Source organism: Lygodium microphyllum, chromosome 3 (genome assembly GCF_053477565.2).
Source record: "Lygodium microphyllum isolate KBCC chromosome 3, Lygodium_microphyllum_v1.1.10, whole genome shotgun sequence".
NCBI classification, from domain to species: Eukaryota; Viridiplantae; Streptophyta; class Polypodiopsida; order Schizaeales; family Lygodiaceae; genus Lygodium; species Lygodium microphyllum.
The window spans coordinates 99,064,415-99,089,630 of record NC_141137.1 but is presented as its reverse complement, the minus strand read 5'-3'; the positions used below and the strand labels follow the sequence as shown (position 1 = coordinate 99,089,630).

General features: G+C 41.0%; 1 protein-coding gene across 7 annotated transcripts in view; it reads left to right on the top strand.

Moving 5' to 3' along the window:
- The first annotated feature begins 19,332 nt into the window (after window positions 1-19,332).
- LOC148038663 (uncharacterized) overlaps window positions 19,333-25,216 on the top strand; it is a 72,071-nt gene continuing 66,187 nt past the window's right edge. For 2 of the 7 annotated variants that reach the window (XR_015690023.1, XM_087674190.1), the window contains exon 1: window positions 19,333-19,498. Coding sequence is in view for 3 of the 7 variants with exons in the window: in XM_087674190.1 (XP_087530316.1) it covers window positions 19,418-19,498 (81 nt within the window). In the remaining 4 variants the exon portion in view is untranslated. The remainder of the gene's footprint in view (window positions 19,499-25,216) is intronic. The other 5 variants (XR_015690029.1, XR_015690017.1, XM_087674189.1 and 2 more) reach the window with 4 other exon arrangements.

The following is a 25,216-nucleotide window of genomic DNA, read 5'->3' as shown; positions in this document are numbered from 1 at the left end:
GGGATCTAGTATCATTGCCGAAGGGCAAGAAAGCTATTGGATGTAAGTGGGTTTATAAGATTAAGCACAATGCAGATGGTTCTATTAGTAGGTACAAAGCTAGGCTGGTTGCAAAAGTCTATGCCCAGACATATGGCATAGATTATGATGAAACCTTTAGTCCAGTTGCTAGGATGGCAACTATCAGATGTGTGATTGCTTTGGCAGTAGCCAAAGGTTGGAGGTTGCAACAAATGGATGTGAAGAATGCCTTCTTGCATGGTGATTTGCAGGAAGAAGTGTATATGGATCAGCCAATAGGTTATGAAGATTTAGAGCATCCCACGTATGTGTGCAGGTTGAAGAAGGCACTCTATGGGATCAAGCAAGCACCTAGAGCATGGTCTGACAAGATCAAAGAGTATCTTGTCAATATTTGCTTTTATGTTTCTGATGCTGATCACTCACTTTATGTGAGAAAGGGAGATGCAGGTTTGGTCATCATAGTCATCTATGTGGATGACTTGATTATTACAGGTGATAGTGATAGTGGGATTGCTGAAGTCAAGGACTTTTTGAAGAAGAAGTTTGAGATGAAGGATTTAGGTGAGCTAAGGTACTTCCTTGGCATTGAGGTGATCAGATGTGATGATGGTTTATGGCTATCCCAAAGACAATATGGCTTGGATATGTTGTCCAAGTATGGTATGACAGCATGCAAACCACTTTCAGTCCCATTGGAGTAGAATGTAAAGTTGAGTGCTGATGTTGGGGATGAGATAGAAGACCCTACTATGTTCAGGAGGATAGTGGGGAGTTTGATCTACATGACCATTACAAGGCCAGACTTGAGCTATGCTGTTGGTCTTGTGAGTCAGTTTATGCAAGTACCTAAAAAGCCACATTTGGATGCAGTCAGACACATATTGAGATATGTGAAGTCCACATTACATTATGGACTTTTCTATGAGGCAGGTACAGATGTACAGGTGTTTGGATACACAGATGCAGATTGGGCTAGTAGTATGTTTGATAGAAGATCTACCAGCGGATACATGTTCTCTCTTGGTAGTGCAACAGTTGCTTGGAGCAGCAAAAAAGTAATCTACAGTTGCTTTGTCGAGTACAGAGGCTGAGTATAGAGGTGCTGCTATTGCAGCATGTGAGGTAGTATGGCTACAAAAGTTAATGGCTGATTTGGATGTGCAGGTGGAAGGTCCAGTTGTCATTTATTATGACAACATGAGCACTATGCAGTTGGCTAGGAACCATGTGTTCCATGCCATGAGAAAACATATTGAGGTACACTACCACTTTGTGAGAGAGAAGGTACTAGCAGGTGAGATTGACTTGGTGTATGTCAGCACACAGGATCAGATAGCTGACACCTTCACGAAGGCATTGGGTACAGAGAAGCTTCAAAAGTTTCGAAGCTTACTTGGAGTTGCAGAGATGCAGTTGAGCTTGAGGGGGAGTGTTGAGATGACAAGCTCAACACATGCGGACATTGATGATGGACCGCCTGGTTAGATGGATCCACATGTCTACACTTAGCACGTCGGTGGTCATTATGACTCTCACATGGCCACTGACTCATTACTTATTATATTCAGGTTGTTCCACCTATTTACAACTAGCATAGTTATAGTGCCATTCGACTAGTGTAGTCGGTTATGCATTGTTTGACTTAGTAGGCCACTTTTCTTTATGTTGTATCTTATCTATACTTTGTGTACATTGTAAAGTGTGTGGAAGAAGAAGAAGAAATCAGCAAAAAAACGTTTTGGCCTCCATCTCTCTTCTTGTCTCTTGAGTGAGCTTCTCCTTGTGCATTTTGTGTGTGTTCGGCGCAGCATCTTGAGCAAGTCCCCCCACCACGCGATTCTTGACAGTCTGACTGTGTTTGCCGTGGCACAGTTGCGAGGACATGAGTGACAAATGCTACGCATGGGGGTCCTTGTACAAGCTCCAAATTTCTAGATCAAACAAGCACAACTCAGAGAAAGTCAAGGAATACGTGGAATGGCTGGGCGACAGCAAAACAACAGAATCGAACCCCTTCTATACCTGCACTCACACACACTCTCTCAAGCTCTCTCTCTGTCGATGTCTGACTGCCAAATGAGGCCTCCCCTAACCTTTTGAGCCTCTTATTGCCCTACTCAAATCTCCTTCAACCTTATGGTTGCCCCTTTTGCACCCATCTACTCGAGATCTAGATTTTATGTCCCTTTCTCCCAGTTTTCAGCCTATTTTTAGCATTAAAAAACCCTTCTGTTTTCCCTATTTCCTTGGTCCTAATCCTATCCAAGTGCAACAAAAATCAACAACAGTGGGGTTGAGGTTGATTTATCTACTTGCCTACTCAACAAAAAATCAAAATACTTACTTTTTTCAAAGATCAAACCACCTAAATCTCCTATCTATCTCAAGCATTGGTTTGGGCTGAAAACCCTACCTCTATGCTCGATTTGAAGCACGTGGTGCTCAAGGCTTGATTTCGTCGGTCTCGGCAACAGAACCAAAATGAAGGGAGCTACAAGCTCAACCCCCGAGACCTACGGACCGCTTATTGGTGAAGTGTTTCAAGCCGAGCGGCCATGGCTACCTCTCACATAGCTGACGTGCTCTCCTTACCTATGGGGTGTATTGAGCTTACCTTAATGCCCGATTGAGTACCCTCCTCTTCCGTGCATGTCGGTAGCTCCACGATCCTTGAGGCAAGCTCAAGCAACCTCAATCCCTCTCCAACAAGCTCCATCCTCCATAGCCGTGCGAGACAAGAGAAGAGTAGAGAAGAGAAGAAGATGAAGAGAGGAGATGGGGAGCTTCTCCTCCTCGATCTCTCACTCTCACACACTCACTCCCTCACACTCACTCACTCCCTCTCTCAAGCACAAGCAAGAAGGCAAGAAGAAGAGAAGAAGAAGAAGAAGAAGCTTTTTTCCACACACAAGAATGAGCTTCTCATTTACTTTTCAAGTTTATATACATGCCCTACTTCCCACGGGCGGTTATCCTCAATTTTTACATGGCCGGCCATAGCCTAGGCCCTTTTTCTCCATTATTTCACTTCCTAGCTAGTCCTATCACCCTTCTAAGTTTAGAATTTGCACAAGAGGGAGCCTGGCACTCTTTTACAAGGATTTGAGAGTGCCTTTGCATTTAAAGGTGCGCTTTCTTGCTTTTAACTCCTCTAGACTTCGATGGGTGTGCCTCAGAATTTTGGCAGTTGTTTCCATGCTTTTGGATTTTTTCTGGACTTATTATTCTTCTAGGTGCCTTCTCCATGCCTACCCCATGCCTTTTCTTGCTTCTCAGATTTTTCTATTTTCCCGCTTTTTTCCTGTTGCTGGTGTTGCAGTAAACAATGTCCACGTCAACCCAATTTGGTTTAGGCCATATGCTACCTAGGAGCTTACAATTAGTCATCCAATGCTTGATTAACTTAGTCCACAGCTCAATGAATTTGCTTGGCTAGGTTGAAAATCAATCTATCATCTTTTGCTTTAAGGGCTTCAACTCCCTATTTGCTCCCTAATAAACTAGCGGTAACAATATCCCATGCATAGAATGCCAGGACTTGTCCATAAGAATACTCTAAAGGGCCTCCATGTTGCATTGAAGACTAAAAGGGCACCACACAAGCTACAACTAGAACCAACATTACATTGAGAATAAAAATTCCCCCACCAAATGATAGCAGTTTACTTCTCCATTTTTGAAAATTTTCATATACCTTGACTTTGGACTAATAAAAACATAGACTTTGAGATACCCCAAGGCTACGAGGATGTCCTAAATAGTGGAAGATTTTAAATTTCTTCAATATTTTGAAGCCATAATTAGAGACCTAATCATTAGGATCATCGTAAAAGGGTCTCAATGTCACTTTGGTTGATCATTACAGAGCCTAAGAGTTTGAGGAATGAAAAGCGACCATCAAGTACTCCAAGTCACTTTGATGAGCTCTCACAATATTAGCATTATCATTATATAAAAATTGAGAGAGAAATTTGCCCACTTCAAGTAAAGCCAACCTTGTCAAGATGCCTCTTTCAATGATCAATTTGATTTTCCTTTAAGAATATGGAACAATGGTAAACACGAGTGAAACCAAAGGGCACTTCTATGCAATATACCTCTTCGAGGAGAAATACTAAGATATTACACCATCAATACAAAATTGAGCAAAGTATTCACAAAAATTTTCTTGACCATGTTTATAAAGGCTAATTAATGTTTTTCCAAAAATAGAACTATGTACCTTTGACTTACCCAGTCATAAGCTTTGTCCAAAAATACGTTGACTAGAATGGTGCTTTGGCCAAAACTTAAAACACAATCAATAATAAATGCAATATTGAACATAAAAACTTGAATCTTTCTCTAATGCATAAAGCCATCATGGTGGGATGAAAAATCTCCCTCTAATGCATAAAGCCATATTGTTGGGTTACAAAATCTTGGAAAGTAGTCACTTCATTCTCAACACTAGGATTTTATCCATTATCTTGTAGGTGAGGGTGAGTATCATTAAGGGCCATGGTTGACTTAGGAATCAACTTAATTACACCTTGATTGATCTCTTAATTGATCAAATCTTTAGTACAAAAGCTAGTTTAGTACATTTCTCTTTATCATATTGTTCTTCTTTGGATTAATAAGCTATATATCTTATTAAAAAGAAGAGATATAGTGCATATTAATGCAATGTGAGCTAAAAATTTTAGTTTCTTCAATTGTACTAAGAAATGTAAATATTAGACCTTGCATTTGTACATATCAAAGGTCTATTGTGAAGTAATTTGATTGAAACTTCAATCTTGGAATTCCTATTCTCTCTTGAGTTATTTTTCCATGTAGCATATTCTTCTCTAATCCAACTTAAATTTTATTCTCTAGCTAAAAATTGAAGCATTATTCTTATACATAGACTCCATTTAGAGAATTCCCTTATTTGGGACAAACTTACATGCTTGAATTCAGTTTTCATATCCTATTAAAGGTAAACAAAGATTCCTAATTCATATTCTTTAGGGCAATGTCTAGGTTTTAAGAAATGCAAATCTCCTAGGGAATGCTCTATATTATTTTTGTTGATTTTCTTCATATCCATCCACATTTTTATGGCTTTGGGGTGGTGTCTACTTTAAATTGATAATACCCAAAAAATATTATGTAGATGGGTTCCAAGAGTGTGAAAGGTGAGAAGGATCGAAGCTTGCATGGGAGAGCTATGGCAGGAGAGCAAGAGCAAGAGAGAGAGAGACTCACAATATGGGAACTCTAACAGTCACAATGTGTGACCGGCCTTCCCTTTATTCATCTATCACTAAAAGAATAAAGAATAAAGTGACAGTGATGGGCGCCCACTACCTACAGTGTGCAGGTGCGGATACTGTTAGTGTAGTAATACATGAGCAGCTAGGTGGAGGTGCCTTTACCCCCAATAACCTCCTACTTAAAGACAAATCTACCCCAATGAAAAGTGAAAAAAAAAAAAAGAAAAGACAGTACAATATGTACACTTGTACAACAGGATAAGGAAAGATGTCATCTCATCCCATGCCCATCAATCTCCTGTGGAAGGCAAAGCGCTCTGTAGAGAGGCTTTTGGTGAGCAGATCTGTAGGATTCTGGTCAGTTGAGATCTTGACAAGGTCAACAGACTTCTCCTCAACGACCTCACATATGAAGTGATACCTCACCTGAATGTGTTTTGCCTTCGCATCATGGAAGATCGGATTCTTGGCTAATTGAATAGCACTCATAGAGTCTGAATGCAGTGTAGGGATAGTGTTAACCGTTAGACGAACAAGGTGGAAAATTTGGAAAATCTAAAGCAGAAGACAAAGGTCAAGGCAAAGTGAAACTGAAGACAAAGGCGCACAATGAAAAACTCAAGTCAATACTTTTGTAAAAGAGCGCAAGCACATCATGATTTAATTTAAGGAGCGCGTGCAATTTGTAAAGATAGATGGGCGGTAGGAAGGAAGCTAGGAAGATAGGAGGACAATGGGAGAAAGGGCTTAGGCCATGGCCGGCCATGTAAAAAAGGGGATAAGGGGATGACCGCCCAAAAGGGATTTAGGGTTTTGTATATAAATTTGAAAAGTGAATGAGAAGCTCATTCTTGTGTGTGGCCAAAAGTGACTCTCCTCTTCTTCTTCTTCTTCTTCTTCTTCTTGCTTGCTTGAGCTTGTGCTTGAGAGAGGGAGTGTGAGAGTGTGAGGGTGAGAGAGGGAGCTTGTTCTTTCTTGCTTGAGCTCCTCAGGTCCTCCTCTCACCACACATTTAGAAGTTGTGTGACCATTCCTGCCCCCAGGTGGAGGGCATGCAACCCTCATTACCGCCATAGGAAGCCCTGACCAACATCTTTGATGGTATAGACAGGATACCGTCCCTTTCTATACACCTTTCCCCCTTTCCGGTATATCCTTCCAAGGATGAGCCATGTCCCACTCCATGACAACCAGTCTACACAACTTAGCATAAGCCAAGATCTACTAATGGATGGAGGCAAAACGAACATCATCATGGGGGCCATTCCTCTACAACAAACACTGCATGCCTCACCTCTTCCCTCCTCATCATATGCACTTGATAACCCACCGTATAATCCCTTCCATGCGAATAGTTTTATCTTGCCTCAAGGACTAATCCTTGGTTTGCATTTTGCAAGTCCCCCTATGGTAGCTGACATGGAGCACCCAGTGTAGCTGGCTTGTAAGGATGCTATCCATCGTCGAAGGGAGCATGCAGCACAAGCTTCTCCGTCGGAACGTTATGTACCTAGCCTTAAAAGGTATGCAAAGAAACGAGGCCCCAAGCGACACCTCCTCAGACATAGGCCAAAAAATCCCAAGGCCAAGGGAATAGAAGCTCAAGCAAGCACACAGGGCGTAGCAACACCGGTCGTGCAGGCCCTCAACAGACGCTCGGGCACTAGGTGCTCGAAAGAGGAGAGGGCAGCTCGAGACAAGCAGAAATTTGATGCATTGTTCAAAAGCATTCTAGAAACAGTGGCGACCAGGGACTACACCATTCAGGTCCTGGCCGACATCTTCCCTGCCCAACCTCATAGGAGCCCCTCACCAGCACAGCCTCGGTCGCCCGACCACCCAGACTCACCCCGCCTCATACAAATAGAGTAGCCCCATGTTGTATAAAAGGCTTATCAAATGCTACCTGGCCATGACTTTTTGTCTTTAAATGGTTAAGTGCTGACATGTTCCCTAATTGTACAAACTTTTCATATCTTCGTTTAATATATTTCACGTCTTCAGCAAAAGAAAAAGCTAATCAAGCATAGGTGATAAGTATCTAAGTCAACACCATGGAATTCAGATAAGTGATGTCTCATTGCGTTGCATTGGTTTATTATAGTTGCGGCATATGCTGTGCATGTACTCTCATGAAGTGACAAGTGGATGTAGGATGACTCAGGTCTTTGTGCGAAAGTGTTAAATGCCCAAGTCACCGCAAGACCACCGACCCCACAAAGAGCCGTGACAAAGCCACACTGCCAAAAGTGAAAATCACCCGTGCGAGTGGCCACGTCGCATGGCCCAAAGTATGATCCAAACCGCTTCCTTTTTCTGGGTTACACTCTACGCCGGGCACTCAGTTGTTACCCCAATTGTACCAACATCGCACGTTCCAAAGAGGGTTGCAATATCTCAAGTGTACCTCCCCATCTCAACACCTGCTTCTTTAACAACAAGGCTAGGGCACAATCATCACTATGATATCCATTTCTTGAGCCTTCGAAGCTCGACATCTCCCAACCCATTGAAAGGCTAATAGCCTCAACATATTGCAATGGTTGTACTCAGGCAAGTCTCAAAAAAAAAAAAAAAAAGTAAAAGAGAAAAGAAAAGACAAGAAAAGAAAAGAAGCACCCACGATCACAACACAGCACCTAGGGGTCCTCAAATTAGGTACGTCCAGTGACCTTAGTCGGTTGGCTCTGTCCCTAGTCCCCTCTCCCTTTCGCATCACCCACAATTTTTCAAGGCACATCAAGGGCAGGACATACCCCAGGAGCTTGTTTCGCCTATGGTTAGACCTATCACCTTGACCCATTCGCACGATTCCCTCTTGCACTCTGCTTTAATACCATTGCAAACAATTGTGATAATCACCACACGAATGGCTATGAAAAGTACACCGTCCTCATCAAGCAAGTCCAATAGCTCCCAGCTATCGAAAGTGCGGTGTCCCTGTGTTCAATTAAGCTACATCATGCAATCACAATGGAAAGGATGCCTCATACACCTTCACATGTACTTTTTCTCCACATAGATGACTTTGCTTCATCCACACATTGTTACGAGAAACCAGCCGCGGTCTTCTAACTATGTAATATCTAAGTATGCAGGAGCACTCATATAATATCTACACTGAAGTATATACATAGTTTGGGTCCAACAAAGAACAGCCCTACCACCAGCCATCTGGGCCACCAACGTGCCCCCAACGACCTTCCTCCGCACCACCACCAATACTCCTCCATGGCAACCACCGAGGTCCCTTCCACCCACGTCTTCAGTGCATGCCAAAGCCCGTTACCTATGATGGTGAGTGCCATGGGACTAGCACTCGTCTAGGAGGGGGGTAATGTTAACCGTTAGACGAACAAGGTGGAAAATCTGGAAAAGCTAAAGCAGAAGACAAAGGTCAAGGCAAAGTGAAATTGAAGACAAAGGCGCACAAGGAAAAGTGCAAGTCAATACTTTTGTAAAAGAGCGCAAGCGCATCATGATTTAATTTAAGGAGCACCGAGCTCTCACCCGTGCAATTTGTAAAGATAGATGGGCAGTAGGAAGGAAGCTAGGAAGATAGGACAATGGGAAAAAGGGCCTAGGTGGCCATGTAAAAAAGGAGATAAGGGGATGACCTCCCAAAAGGGATTTAGGGTTTTGTATATAAAGTTGAAAAGTGAATGAGAAGCTCATTCTTGTGTGTGGCCAGAAGTGGCTCTCCTCCTCTTCTTCTTCTTCTTGTTCTTGCTTGCTTGAGCTTGTGCTTGAGAGAGGGATTATGAGAGTTGAGGGAGTATGTGTGTGAGGGCGAGAGACCGGGGAGGAGAAGCTCTCCATCATCTCCTCTCTTCTCTTCTCTTCTCTTCTCTTCTCTTCTCTTCTCTTCTCTTCTCTTGCTCGTGTCTATGGAGCTTGGAGTGTGGAGCTTGAGATGGAGCTTACTTGAAGTTTGCACTTGGATCGTGGAGCTACTGGAGTGCGCGAGAGAGGAGGTAACTTGATCGGCATGGAGGTAAGCTCATCACACCCGTAGATATGGATGGCGCATCGGCTATGTGAGAGGTAGCCATTAGTGCTCGGCTTGGAATGCTTGAAGCAATAAGCGGCCCGTGGGTCTTGGGGGTTGAGCAAAAGCTCCCATAGATAGATTCAATACCAAGGTCATGAACCAAACAACCTAACCATATGGCCTCCTTGCAAGCCTCAGTCGCTGCAATATACACGGCCTTAATGGTGGAAAGAGCTGTACAATTCTACACCCTAGACATCCAAGAGACACCACCTCCAGCATAGGTGAACACATAGCCAGAAGTAGACTTCCTACTATCTGCATGTCTTGTATAATGAGAGTCAGTGTATCCCATGACTCCTGTATCTTGGCTTCCATAGCATATGCACATATCTACATTGCCCTTCAGATACCTCATGATACCCTTCACGGTATCCCAATGCTTCTTGCTAGGTGTAGCCATATAGCATGCCACAACACCAACTACAAAGGTAATATCTAGACGAGTGGCTATCATGGCATATATAAGACTACCCATTGTGGATGCATAGGGAATCTTGGCCATCTCAGCCCTCTGCTTATCTCTCTGTGGACAATCGGCCTGTAATACCTTCACATAAGAAGGAAATGGAAAGCCAATAGGCTTCACGTCCTGCATGCGGAAGCACTCAAGGACTTTATGAATGTACTTCCTCTGTGACAAGTAGAGGAGTCCCTGATGTCTATCACGTCTAATGCGCATACCAAGTATGTGAGAGGCATGTCCCAAATTATTCATCTCAAAGCTCTTCTTGAGCTGAGCCTTAAGAGCATATACCTCATCATGAGCTTTCCTTGCTAATATCATGTCATCCACATAGTGCTCAAGGACTTTATGAATGTACTCCCTTTGTGACAAGTAGAGGAATCCCTGATACCTATTGTGTCTAATGCACATACCAAGTATATGAGAGGCATGTCCCACATCCTTCATCTCAAAGCTCTTCTTGAGCTGAGCCTTAAGAGCATCTAGCTCATCATGAGCTTTTCCTGCTAATAGCATGCCATCCACATAGAGAACTAAAATAAGCAAAGATTCATCACAGGCTTTCTTCGTGTACAAGCACTAATCCATAGCACTATGGTTGTAGCCTTTTGACTACATAAAAGCATCCAACTTATGGTACCATTCCCTAGGTGCCTACTTCAAGCCATAAATACTTTTCTTCAAATTGCACACTAGGTGCTCCTTACCAGGCTCTGCAAAGCCCTTAGGTTGCTCCATGTAAATCTCATCATGCAAGTTCCCATATAAGAAAGTCATCTTGACATCCATCTAGTATAAGTCCAAGTCAAGCTGTATAACCAAAGCCAAGACTAAGTGCAGGTAGTCATCTTAACCACAAGAAAGAAGACCTCATCAAAGTCAACACCATGCTCCTGCTTAAAACCCTTTGCTACCAATCTAGCCTTGTATGCCGGCTTGGGGTGTCCAGGGATACTTTTCAACTTATACACCCATTTGCATGGCAGAGCCTTCTGGCCACTAAGCAAGGAAATCAAATCCCAAGTCTCATTCTTATGCAAGGAGTCTATCTCAAGACATAATGCATCAAGAGCTAAAATCTGTTAGGGGGATGTGTATCTCTAGTAGAACACCATATTGCAGGCTTTGATGCCTGCTTAACATTCTGTCCAACACCCTGGCCATGAATACCTGCTGCTGCTGCAAGCTGTCCAACTAGCTGTATAGGAGCTGCAGTAAACCCTATGCTTTTCCAATCCGATTTCTTAATCCTAACCTACACTAAATGCAACAAGAATAGAAAGCAAACACTTAATACCCATCTCATCATATAACTGCTCAAAAGCACGTGAGACATACTCAGCCCCATTATCAGTCCTTAGGCATTTCAGCCTATGCCCATACTGGTTTTCTGTCAAAGCAAGCCATCTCTGAAAAATTGTCAATACTTTACACCACCCATAAACTTTTGCTTTATGGGATAAGCCCATACTTTATGTAAAAAATCATCTACGAAAGTAACAAAATACTTTGCACCACCCAAAGGCTAACAAGGCATGGGCCCATAGACATCAGAATGAAGCAAAGCCAAGGGCTCACTCATGTGTGATATACCAGACTTCTTATGTGTAGACCTATTTTGCCTACCATAAAGACAATGATCACAAGAATCAAAATGAGAATAGTCAAGGGGAGGTAAGTACTGCAAAAACCAGAAAGAATTTTCATTCCCTTAACAGACATGTGTCCCAAATAGGCATGCCAAAGAGATACATGAGGTAAAGACCCCATAGACAAAGCATGATCAACTATAGATCCAGAAACAACTAAGGGATAGAGGCCGCCAGTCTTGAAGCCTCTCGCAAGCACAAGCCTGCCACGAGTAATCTTCCATGCAGAGTCTCCAAAAGATACATGATATCCTACATCATCAAGCTGTCCAAAGCAGTGGACATGAAACTACATGTCAATGTAGGTACATGACGTACATTGTGCATAACAAAATTGCTGCTAGAAGGAGGGTGGACTTGCATAACTCATCAATCTCCATCCATTCGTCATTAATCATAATTTCAGGCTACTCTCCACTCAACCTTAGTGGCTTTATTTGTGATTGATGCACCAATACCTCCCAAACTTGGCTCTTCCAATAGGCATAATTCGTACCATCAAGCTTAGCAATGCTCAAGATAGCACAATCAGTGGAAGAAGATGCCACACTGCAAGTTGAAATAGCGTAGACAATTCAAAACTGCTTGCTATAAACTACACAAAATGACAAAAAACCCACCAAAACCAAGGCAAAATGGCAAGAAACAAGTATTTAATGATATTGCCCACAAAATACATGACATTTTGGAGATATATGCTTGCTGTCATTTATGATAGCAGTGTACAATGAGAGTTGACAATAGGCAAAGCCCAATATTCAAAGTCAATAACTGATTGTCAATGCAAAACCAACATCAAGCGGGCATAAACAAGCAAGTAACAGTTAAACTGATATGAGCCAACACCCAAGCATGTCAGAAAATTCCGTCAATAAAGTTGATACACCCCCCAATCAACAAGGCAAAATGTACATACCATTGCCAAGACCTGTTGACACAAGTCAGTGTCTGCTTAGTGAATACAAAGCTGAATTAGCCCAAGTACATCTACATGGCCCAAGGTATATCAACCATGCATCATCCACTAGGAGATCACAGTCTCAAAGATCCAAAAGCTCAATATGCATAACCTCCACTGCTCAATGTTTGATAAGCATAAAAAGAAGCTCCCACTGACACAAAAGCCATAAGTGTCAAGCAAATAAGCTCAAACAAAGCATATAAGAGCACCAGTGATGGAGTATCCAAGATCATACATCAGTAAGACATCGAGACCATATGAGCGGTCAAGTATCCAATGATAGCATCCAATGTCATGAAGACAATCCCAATCAATCTCTGATGAGCCAAAGCAAGACCAAAATAAGCTCTAGAATATCCAAAGTCAAGCCCAAATGAAGCGCCAATAGCATTCAAGTCCAAACAATGTAACTAGCATGTGTAGGTAACATAAGCATCAAGCATGTAACAATGGGTCATAAATAGACCATAGGTATAACCTCTGTCAAAAAGCGTGCTAGTGTAGACCAATGTCAAGTAAATGCCAACCAATATGGAGCTCAAACAAGGCTCAAAATATATTCGAGAACCATCCAAAGAATTTGCCAACCTTCATTTGCATCCCAATGGTCATATGAAACACCCGAGAAGCACCCGTGATGACCAATAGGCAAAGCATAAAGTGACTAAATAAGCTTCAATCTTGGAGTGTACATCAGTGATTTACTGTGTAAAATTGAGTACTTTAGGCCACTAAATCAGCTCCAAATGATGGCCAATCAATAGGCATACATTCCCCTAACATTCGGGGACCATTCGGGACCAGCCGGGCATCAAATGTCATTGCTATCCAAGCATAAACGTAAAGTGCTGATGTAATAGTATTTGTGACTGCTTGTGGACTATGGAAAACTGTCCTAGATTGAGGTAAATTAGTCCATAAATCAATGCCAATGATAAACCACCAATGTTGAGCGTTAAGGGGGTGTTCCCAAGTGCCAAATGAAGTGTTTTCAAGTTGTCAATGAGTGCCAAGGGAGGGCTGAAGTAAAAAATGAAATTTTTTTGCAAGCCCTTCCTATTGTACCCTGCAGGCTAAAATAAAAACTCAAAAGAATGCTTTAATACCTCTGAAGGAATGCCCTGAGGGTGCCCAAATGGGCCGGGTAGGTGCTCAGGAAGCCCTCAAAGGAGTCGGATATGGCTGGCAAGAGTGAGAACCAATGGTGTAGGGATTCGAATGAATGCTGAAGGAGTCATGAACCAAGCTTAAATGCTCAAGCAACCATGCTATGATACCAGTTGAAAGGTGAGACGGATCGAAGCTTGCATGGGAGAGCTATGGTAGGAGAACAAGAGCAAGAGAGAGAGAGACTCACAATGTGGGAGCTCCAACAGTCACAATGTGTGACCGGCCTTCCCTTTATTCATCTACCACTAAAAGAATAAAGAATAAAGTGATGGTGACGGGTGCCCACCGCTTGCAATGTGCAAGTGCGGGTACTGTTAGTGTAGTAATTCACGAGCGGCTAGGTGGAGGCGCCTTTACCCCCAACAGAGTGTGATATAAATACATAGTTCTCATGTGTAATTACAGACCCAAATATTCTTTCACTTTTTTTAAAACTAGAGTATGATACGTAAATTTGCATTTTGAAATAACCATTAGTAGATAACTTAGGAAGGCTTCATTGATTTGCTTTTAATGCCCTCCTATAGTCATTTTTCTATCTGGATACTTGATTTGCAATTACATATTTCCTTTTCATAGGGGGCATGCTTTTTGTTTCCTAACTACAAAGGCATTGTCAAACCACTAGTGTCAATCTCTATTGGCATAGTTGATTTGTGAAAGTAGTGAATCATCTAGTAGTGTTGTCCTATTGATTGGTCACATTACAACATTTGTTTCATTGAAATCTAAAGATGAACTATCCCAAAAGTTCTTTTCCATGATAATATTAATATGGCTAGCTCCTTAAACTCAATAACAACATATGGCATCACATTCATCACTACACCCTCAAACACAATTGTTATCATTGGACTACAATTATATAGTTTTTCTCTACCTACTTATCCATAATGACATCTCATATTAACAATTTTTATTTTTTTTTTCTAGGGCTTCTTCACTTGGATTTTTCTTTACCTTGAGATCAGTAGTACACTGGTAGATAACTTCCTAACTTATTCCTTCATGTAGTAGCTCTCACATGAGCTCTTCCTAATTCAGTGTCTACATTCACAGGTTTATCCACACAATTCAAATTCCTCTTTAATATATCATGCACATATGCTTTGTTGTGATAGATATAAAGGCAATTCTTTATTGTTTGGCATTGCCTTCTCATCTTTTACAAAATGTTTGAGAAGAACATGTGCAACCAACATGCTAATAGTCCAAAAACTTCAGTGGTGTGACTATTATCAAGGGCATTTATGAGATGGAATCAATTGACATTTCCTAGTGTTTTAAAATTGACTAGCAATATTCTACACAATTTCTTTGGATCAATACAATAATCTAGAATGTCAACCATGAGTTTATTAAAGCATACAAATAACATTAGAAAAGCTCATACATTAATGTTAATTCTTTTGGATTGTAAATTGAGAGCACTACACAATTTAACTCAAAGCATGATTAAAATAACTAATATAAGTCATTGTTAAATCCTTAAAATATTACATTCCATATTAAAATAACAAGAACTTATGAAAAACTCACTCATAATTTGTTATAAATGAAAAGTCAAGACAAAATCTTTATGCCATTCATATGGATGAAAATGTACTATACATCATTGTTCTAGCAAAGGCCACTACTTTCATGAAGTTGAAATGTGGTAGTCTATTTTGCTAAATGGTCAAGAAATTATCAATCCTCGAATGTTGTAAGGCTCTTCTTTATTCATAGATAAGCTACAAATCCACTCTAATTGCTCTACAAAAAATTACTCATTAGGAGTATCATATAGCTTGCCTTTTATCAAAAGCTTATGTACAATGTATCTAATCGAGTAAGTTTATTCTTTTACACTAAATGGAGGGGTATTTGGCACAAAGTTGGAACCACATGCTTGCAAAGATTGTGCAAACATATTGTTTCATCCACTCATCTCATTAGTTTACTTGTAAGGAGGATACATAACTTGTGTGGCAAACTGTGTTGCCATGCCCCAATCAATAACCCTAATGAGCACCCTCCTCAACATTTTGGCAGTGAAACATGATCTTCTTAGCATCTAAATCATTACAAAGTTTGATTATTGTACGCAAGATATTCATCATGTTCACAAAGCCACACATCGAGGGGATAGGCTACCACTTGGACTTATACAAACCAATCATCATCTTGAGACAATCTAACAAATTTTTTAAGAGGTAGGACACTTTGATTTGTCTTTGAACTAGCTAGATCTAAAAGTTTTGGAGATTTAGGCCATTCTCTAAAGACAAAATACAAGTATTTGATACCTCTCATGGCCACATGTGTCGAATCCTAACCAACATGCTACACCAGGAGGGTGAATAGTTTTATGAAGAATTTGTAACGAAGCCTACACTTCTAGTGGGATAGGTCCATTTTAATTAAAAAGTAGTTTGCAACATATATCCTCCTTCTAAAATCCTTCATCATCCACTTCTACTACTCAAATGATGCGTAATGCTCATAACGCAATGAGTAATTTTATAGTTGAGAAATTTGATATTGTCACAAAAATTTGATGGTCGAAGTAGGTATATTTCATTACTTGTACAACTAGATGTCTTGGAATTTTGCTCCTCCATTGTGTGAGCTTATTGCTCCTCGGCTCTCCATGCTAATGCTTGCTTCATGTGCCATTATGTGCTTTGATTCATACAAAAATTCCTCATCATGAAGGTTTTATTATTAAATTATTACTTATTTATTACATATGTGCATGTAAAATTAAATATTTTATTATTTTTTACTTAATAAAGGTGGGTTGTGGAGCTCAATAATATGGAATGTGCAATTAAAAAGTCTCGAGTAAGCTGCTAGGTATGTTGAGCTCTATTGTACAAATGAATCTTGAATTGTGAGTTCATATTATATAGGAGAGATATATCTTTTGTAAGATAGAACTCTTTTCTACAAAATATTCTTTTGTACAAAAGATTAGTGTTTATAGGGATATAGATTGTACAATTGTATTTGATATCTAAAACATATATTTAATAAATATGGGCCTATAAATGCAACCTATATCCTAAGCATGGGCCAATGGAATTAATAAAAGCTTAATTTTTTCTTAGATATTGCTTATTAGCCTTTCTATAGTATATATTTTCCCTAATGTTGCAGATGCCAAAATGTTCAATGACCTTGCATATGAAGTCCACAAATGTGCCGCATGCTCTTTATTTGGCTTGTGATGTCTGTAGATTTGAGGAAATCTTCTCCTCATGCGAACACAATTGTGTGATGTTGGTTAGAGAATGGTGATGGAAATTAGACCATCCATCACTGACTATGGTGCATTTAGGTAGTTCTCGATTTGTGAAAATATAATTTCAAGAAATAGCCAACCAAAGCATGTTTCTAAATTTGTGTTCTTTTGTTTGCAGGGATAGTGAATTTGTTGATGTAACTCATGGATGAGAATCACTCTCATTCTCATCTTGGCAACAACACACTATAGAGAGGAAAGGAGAGCATCCCACAATGATGTGTATTGTGAAATACTTGCTCAACACCATGTGTTGACCCACACTTACTAGATGGTTCTGATTTTTGAAAGTTAAAGCAACCATCAACACAACACCAAAAGCAAGCACCATATTTATGTATGACTCAGTTTAAAGACTTCAAAATTATTATTATGAGTCAAATGGTAAATTAAACGTGGTATATTTAGCCAAAGTTTGAGCTCAATATCAACATTTAGGTCACCATAAAAGAACAAAGCAAGAAAGACTAATGAGTAATGAAATGGGACATGTCATGCCAAAGTCATATAATCAATTATCAATGGCACATGACACAATCAATTTATCAACAGAATGCCAAACATTTTATATATCCTACCCTACATATTTATCTTATGGAATTTGGACCACTCTTTAAATTTAAACTTAAACTAAAGGCTATATAAAAATAAACAATTTATGTTTTGCGATTTTCATTGATAAAACATATGTAAAGAAAATTCTAATTAATTAATTTATTACTTATTTAATTTTTAAATTATAAATCATAGAATTAATAAATATAATATTTCTTATTTTAAATTATATATATATATTAAAAGTAAAAACTTATCATAGAAATAATTTCTTATTAAAAAAATTTGTACATTGAAAATAAATAAATAAATAAATAATTTAACTATGATAATGACCTTTTTTATTACTATAGCTTTATCTTCGAAGCAGCTAAAATAATGGCCACACACACACACACACACACACACACACACATTTTTTGGTAATATCCAATGCAGTATATTTATGTCCTTGTTCCAGCATCCTCCTCAGGAGAATTTCAGATTTGCTTCAGCTTTCCTGAGTCATAGCTTTGGGAAACATTTCTAGCTCTTTGGCAAATTTATGTGTTCTTTGTCTCAATACTCACTCTTTCTTTTTTGGGTGAGATATTGGGCTCTTTGGACAATCTGGAGTGATCATAATTTGGCATACTTGGGTCGCCAAAATCACCAGCAATATGAATCCTTCCGAGCCTCATTGCGGCAATCTCTATATGATGCCAGCTATGAGGGTAACATGGACGCTTCCTGCATAGAGCTTTTCTTTTTATGTTTCTGATAGTTTGGGATAGCCCCCCTTTTTCGGGGGTCCCTGGCTTGTAAATTTGTGAGCGCGTGCACACACACACACACACACACACACACACACACACACACACACACACACACACACACACACACACACACACACACACACACACACACACACACATGCACACACACGCACACGCACACGAGCGCGCGCGCACACACACACACACACACACACACACACACACACACACACACACACACACACACACACACACACACACACACACACACAACACACATGTAACAAGTATAGCCTAGTCGTTAACATGAGTATATGTTGACAATAAGTTTTGGAGTTCAACTTGTACACTCTACATGGTCATGTGGAACAATCAAAAAGTGGAATTGAATTGGTTTAATAGGTTGCATTCCAACAACATATGATCAGGCTATGCATGAAATGAATGAGAGAGAGAGAGAGAGAGAGAGAGAGAGAGAGAGAGAGAGAGAGAGAGAGAGAGAGAGAGAGAGAGAGAGAGAGAGTGTGTGTGTGTGTGTGTGATGGTAGGTTTGTCTTATCTCCCTTGCCAAAATAGGGTGAGGGAATGAGGCTTGTGACATGTGCTGTTGGTTGCAAAATAAATAATTCTTGAGCTTGTGATCATCAAAGGTGAAAGATCAAAGCACCCGTAGCCAATGCTATTATGTAAAAATTGACCAAAGAATAAATGCACTAGAGAGCTAGTTTGAGAACAAGGAAAAGAAAATTTATATTTAGTCCAATAGGATCACAATATTTTGCCCCATTATTGAGCCTTCTTGATCTCTTTCTTGGGGGAGACCATTGTAATATACCCCACAACTTTGTTGAAATAAAGGGGGCTATTTCTTTACATTTATGGTACATGGGAGGGTAGCAAACTAACGAGTAAGTGTTTTAATGTGTGTCATAAGATGAAGTACCACACATGAATGCCCCATATGATTAGGTTATCTTGAGCCAGCCCTAGGGCTTGAACTCAAGACTTCAGGAAACTCACACACCAATGTTACCAATGAGCCTACATGCTCTTGGTTACTAGCCATTAGGTTGGCACACAAGTAAAAATTTTCACGTTGTTGTGTTTATTCAATATGTAGTATGTTTAAAAGGTCACACCTTTTCATTTTGCATGGATTTCGATATACCACCTTCTTCTTAGCTCCAGCCTTCGGACACCAAACAGTAAGAAGAAGAAAAAGAAGAAGAAAGGAAGAGGAGGTGGCGCCTCGCATCAGCCATGGCCATGCTTGTGAGGATGTTCACCAAGAGGGCGCCCACGGCGGCGCCCCCGCCCCCTCCGCCTCCGCGTCAACCTAAGGTAACCCCTCCTTCCTGTCCTCTTCTCGCCCTTCCCATTTCATGTACAAATCCGACGCTTTGAGAATCGAAGGGTAGGAATTCCTGATGGAAAGAGGCTTCCCTTGGTACGCATGCATCATATATGCCACCTGCAGATCAGTTTATATCGACGGGCTGACGTGAGCCATATCGACGCTAGTCAGATACGTAGAAAAAACCGTGGAAAGAAAGGAGGAGATTATTTTCTTGCACGCAGTGGACTTTCTGTTTGGAATCAAAGCAATGTCTATGATAAATTTCAAGAGAACGCCAAGATCTGCCTTGTAAGTCTGGGATTTTGAGTTATCAAGAAGCTGCAAAAGTGTCAGTGACCTGTCACTGAGTGCGTGCATCAGACAAAACAAAAAACTCCGTTGCTGGTCGGACCTAGGACAACTGATTTGCACAATTTCAGACAGGATCATAGTCACAGCCTGTGTCGTTGGATTAAATGCTGTGCAGTGACTCTCTAACCCATCGAAAAATGTTTTGCAAAAGTGTCCTATGAGCTTACAGTCAGACACTATCATTTTTGAAACAATAAATACAGATGATGCTCTCTACTCAAACCCATGACAGGGGAAGTTGTGTGTGGCTAGAGAATTTCAAGGCCCAATGATGTGCGGATCTTTGATTGGGATCTTTGATTGGGTTATGGCTAGAGCTATTCGAAGACAGCATTCACCTTGCCTGATTCTCTGTGGATCACTTGCTGTCCAAGATAGCAAAATTGTGGTTATAACACAATCAAAATCTGTTGTTATTTAGAGTAGAATCTGTTATCCTCAAGATGAGGATCTTAAATATCTTTGATTAGTGATGCTCTAAATATTTAGCATGGAGAGAAGATGATAGATGTTGATATCATTCTTGATCATGATCTTAATCATGGTTCTTGTAACTTGGTTACATAACAGACTCTAATGATATAATTAATTGCACTAATCACATCAATTAAAAGCATTGATACGAAAAGATCTAGAAGGTAGATGGAAAGACACAATAGTAACATGGGAACAGTCTGTCCCCCTCATACGAAAATTATACATTGGATTTCTCAAGATATTGAGGAATCAATTGTTGTGAAAAGTCTCAATACAACACAAACAAGAAATATAGAAAAGAGATTCCCTTCCAAGCAAACAATGCCTCAAATTCTCAACCTTAGTTGACTACTAGCTCTTCCATCGAAGACACTTCAAATCCTAGTAAATTGTGAGACAAGCTCAGAGAGTCTGCTTGGGAAGAATGATGGTAGTAGGTGAAGCTCTTACAGGTCAAGTGTTGCAAGGTGATGAAGCTAGAATAGGTGCTGGCTTGAAAAATGTTGTAAAAGTACTCAGCTCATGTGGTAGAAATGAGGATAGATAGATCCGTGTAGAAGATGATGATGTAAAGAAATGGTAGGCTTGTGGTGGGCACTGGAGACAATAGAGTGTATGGCAAATGCTAGTAGTGAATGAAGTTGGAAACATAGGGCATGAATGAATGATGAAGGAAATACAACGATGATCCAATGACCTAAGGTCTCTATATTTTTAGGGCCAGGTTTGAGAAGAACCAAGAAGTTAGTGACACCAGGGTATGAAGAAAATACCCTAAACAGAAACACAAATAACACCATATGACAAAGCACGGATTGGTAGAAGAATACAGTTAGGGTTAGGGCAACTCAGAGATAATGAACACAGAGAATGAATGAAATGATATGACTTTTGAATATACAATGCTCATGTAGTAAACACACTACGCAGTGAATGAATACTGTACCTCGAATTCCTGTATCTTAAGGATCAGGGCAGGGGTAATGAGTTTTAGAGTGTGTCATACTCCGAACGGATCCCGAATCGCAACAAGGCAGCCTCTGGATGTTGAACACTAGCAAACGCAACCAAGGAAGGTTGGATCTGATGCAAATAGCAGTGTAGGAGAGAGAAAGACTAAAAACGCAGGTGAGGAGAGAGAAAGACTAAAAATGTAGGTGAGGAGAGAGAAAACAGCAAATGCAGGCTACAGGAGAGGGAAAACAGTAGCAATAGGCTGAGATGATGGCGATAGCTAGAGGAGAGAGAAAATCTGCAGGGCAGCAGCTGGGGCCTGCAAACGCAACAGTATGCTGATGTCGCAGGCTGTACGACAACTCGATGATAGACAGTAGCAGTTGCCTAGTTGAAAATAGCAGCAAACTAATGATGGAGGGCTGGAAATAGGTGCCAAATGAGTGAAGACTGCAATGGACAGCTTGGACTGCGATGTCCTCCGCGAATAGGGTGTGGGCAACAAGCTGAAAACACCTAAAGCCTGCAAAAATGAGATTAGGGCTGAATGGAGGGTAGCATACCTATTTATAGAAAGTTTGGGCCCTCCCAAGTGGGTTTGTGCTTATGGGATATAGATACTCTCTAGGAATGCATTTCCTTTTAAATAAAAAAGGTTTCTTTCTTAATTAAGCATGTTTTAGGGTTGTTTAAGTGAGGCTAATGAATTTTTAGCTCAACAACCCCTCTCAGGCCCAACAGCGGTGCCACGAGAAGGAGGCTAGCCAAGCCCTTCCTCCCCCCCCCCCCCCCTTTATCTTTTATCCCAAGGCGTCCCATCCCAAAGCAGCCAGGGCATTGGACAAAGGGTATACGTGGGCTACCTAGTGGCCTACCAAGACTATAAAGGCGATGGTTATCTTATCAAGGGAGCCCAAGTGATCACCCTAGAGAGGCTAGGGCATCGGACAAAGGATACACGTTGGCTGCTCAGTGGCCTATCAAGTCCTGTAAAGGTCGATGGGATTAACTATGGAATTTTTTTCTTTTGAGGGCTTTGTAGTTTTGATAGATTTAACACTAAGTGAGGGTTTCAAATTAGTTTTCGTCCTATGGAGTATCCGTACCCCAAACGGGAGAGTGATAAGGGATGGTCACACACCCGAGACCTTCACAAAATAAGCATACTATCCCTACTATTACTGGGTGTTAGTAATTAAAGAAGGAAAATGGCTAAGGTGTGGGTGATACAAATATAGCAAAGATGTGAAGCAAGCAAGACAAGCAAAGCAAGCAAGCAAGCTAGGGGGAATTGCCTTGGAGATTGCCATGTGCAATGCCATGAATATGGTGGATCCAGAGTCGACTACTCCAAAAGACTGAAAAGGGATAAATGTGCACAAATGCATATTTACAAGAATAGAATACCAATGCATAGGGTAATGCAAAGGGATATGCAAGATGTTATGCTTACGCAATGCAATAGTGCCACTTGGAAAGTGCCCTTGCAGGAAAATTGTTCACTTGCCCAAGTGTCCTTTTACAATCATGTCATCTTAACAGTGTGGATGAAGTTACAAATGTCTATAAGTACAATATAAAAGAATAAATAAATGAATGAATGTCTAAAAACTATAAGCATAATCATTGTTACTATCAAGAGAAGTAGCCGTCCCCTATTAAACTAGAAGGGAAAGCAAGAGGAAGGCACCCTCTCCCCGTCAATCTAAAGAAGTAGAGGAGGGTGTACCCAAGCCGATTCGGATGAAGACATAAACTCTAGGTGGATAGTGCCTAGCTCAACCTACTCTTTGGAAAAGTGGAAGTGGACTCTCACACGCCGCATCTGTGGTGTGATGATCGGATTGCCCATAAGGGCAATGGCACTCTAGTTGTTGCAGTAGACAACGGTGGGAGAGTCACAAGGGAAGTAAAGCACCGCCAGTAAGCTCCTCAGGTAGATGGCCTCGGTGGTGCTATCGAAGAGAGTCTTATACTCAGCCTTGTCCGTGGAAGCTGCCATCGTTTCTTTCTTACAGCTGGACCAAGAAATGGGAGCCGTGCCCAAAGGTGAAGAGGTAGCCGCCATAGGAATGTTAGGTGTCAGGATCTCCTAGCCAATCAGAATCAATATACCCCTACAAACATAAACTAGAACCATAAGTGAGACTATAAGAATAAGTATACTATAAATAATGCAACACATGAAGACATGCAATCTAATGTGACATCCCAGGTGTTGTGAAATAGTGACTGAGAATATTGACTGAGTAAGCTAAGTCTGGTTTAGTTTGAATTAACCAAAGAAGTTTCCCTACAACAGACCTATAGGTATACACATCGAAGGGTTGACCTAGGGTATCCTTCGACAAGTGGATAGTAGGATCAAGAGGTGTGGCCATTGGCCGTGTTTGATCCGTAGTGAATTGTTCCATGACCTGAAGTGCGTACTTCTACTATGACACAAAAATACAACCCCCAGAGCGAACTACCTCCATCCCCAAGAAGTAAGACAACAAACCAAGGTCTGTCATCTCAAATGTAGTACTAAGCTTTGTCTTGATTTCCCCTATGGCAGTAGAATCTGAGCCTGTGATGAGTAAGTCATCAACATAAAGCAAGATGTAACTGACCCCCTTTGCAGTAGATTGAACATATAAGTTTGGGTCATAAGGGGTAGAATGGTATCCGTGAGACTGTAAGAACTCGTCCATCCTATGGAACCAAGACCGTGGTGTTTGCTTTAGCCCATAAAGAGCTTTTTGCAACAAACGGAATATCTTATCCCTTGGGTTCGCAGAAGGAATACTTGGTGGTTGCTCCACATAGACTTTCTCCTTTAAATTACCATTCAGGAAGGCACTTTTGACATCCATCTGATGTATCGGCCAATTGTGGTGAGTGGCACAAGTAATAACTGAAAAGATGTCAACCGTGTAGGTGTGAAGGTCTCTTTATAATCAATACCATGCTTTTGTTAAAACCCTAACACGACAAGGCGAGCCTTGTACTTGTCTAAAGTCCCATCAACCTTTAGCTTGGTCCTAAAAATCCACTTCGTTTCGATGACTTTCTTGTGGCTTGGACAATCCACCAACGTCCAAGTCTCATTTCGATCAATACTCTCTAGCTCCTTCTTCATGGCCTCTCGCCATTGAGGGTGCTAAAGAGTCTCTTGCCATGTATCTGGCTCAGAATGGGCTATGTAATCAGCTATAAACAGCGACGCAATTGATGCTTGAGGTGCAAGTCGGACAGATCTTCTAGGTTCCTTTTGAGTGGAATCTGGTGGTGAGATCCCCCAATCCCGCATGGTCTGTTGGTACCAGCAAGGTAACGGGTCTCGCGGAGGGGACCTGGGAGCTGAAGAATCTGCATGTAGGCTAGGAGCGGGTAGTAGACCAGGCTCAGTAGGCACGATCTCCAATGATGTGGAATGAGGAATCGGATCGGAATCCGGTGCAGAGGACTGCACAATATCCCTTTCGTCAAACATGACGTCCCTTCTAATGAGTACCTTATTCGTCTGAGAATAGAACAAACGATGGGCTTTTGCTTCGGAGGAATATCCAACAAAGACAAGAAGATTAGCTCGGGAGTGAGCTTTCCTATTTTATCATTAGGCATATGCACGACACTTGAAGACTTTAAAGTGGGATATAGCTTGTACGGGGTCTTCTGAGGAAGAGCCATAGAAGTCGGCGTGTATCGATTGAGGATGTACACCACAGTGTAGCAGCCTTAGCTCAGGGAGCTCTACTGTGCGAACAATATAGAGTGTGCCATTTCCATGATTGTCCGGTTTCTACGCTCTATGACTCCATTCTAAGAGGGGGAGTTGGTAGAGATGAGCTAGCAAGAGATGCAATGCTGCTGTAGAAACTCGGAAAACTCATGGGAGATGAATTCACTACCACTATCATCCTCATGTAACCAACACA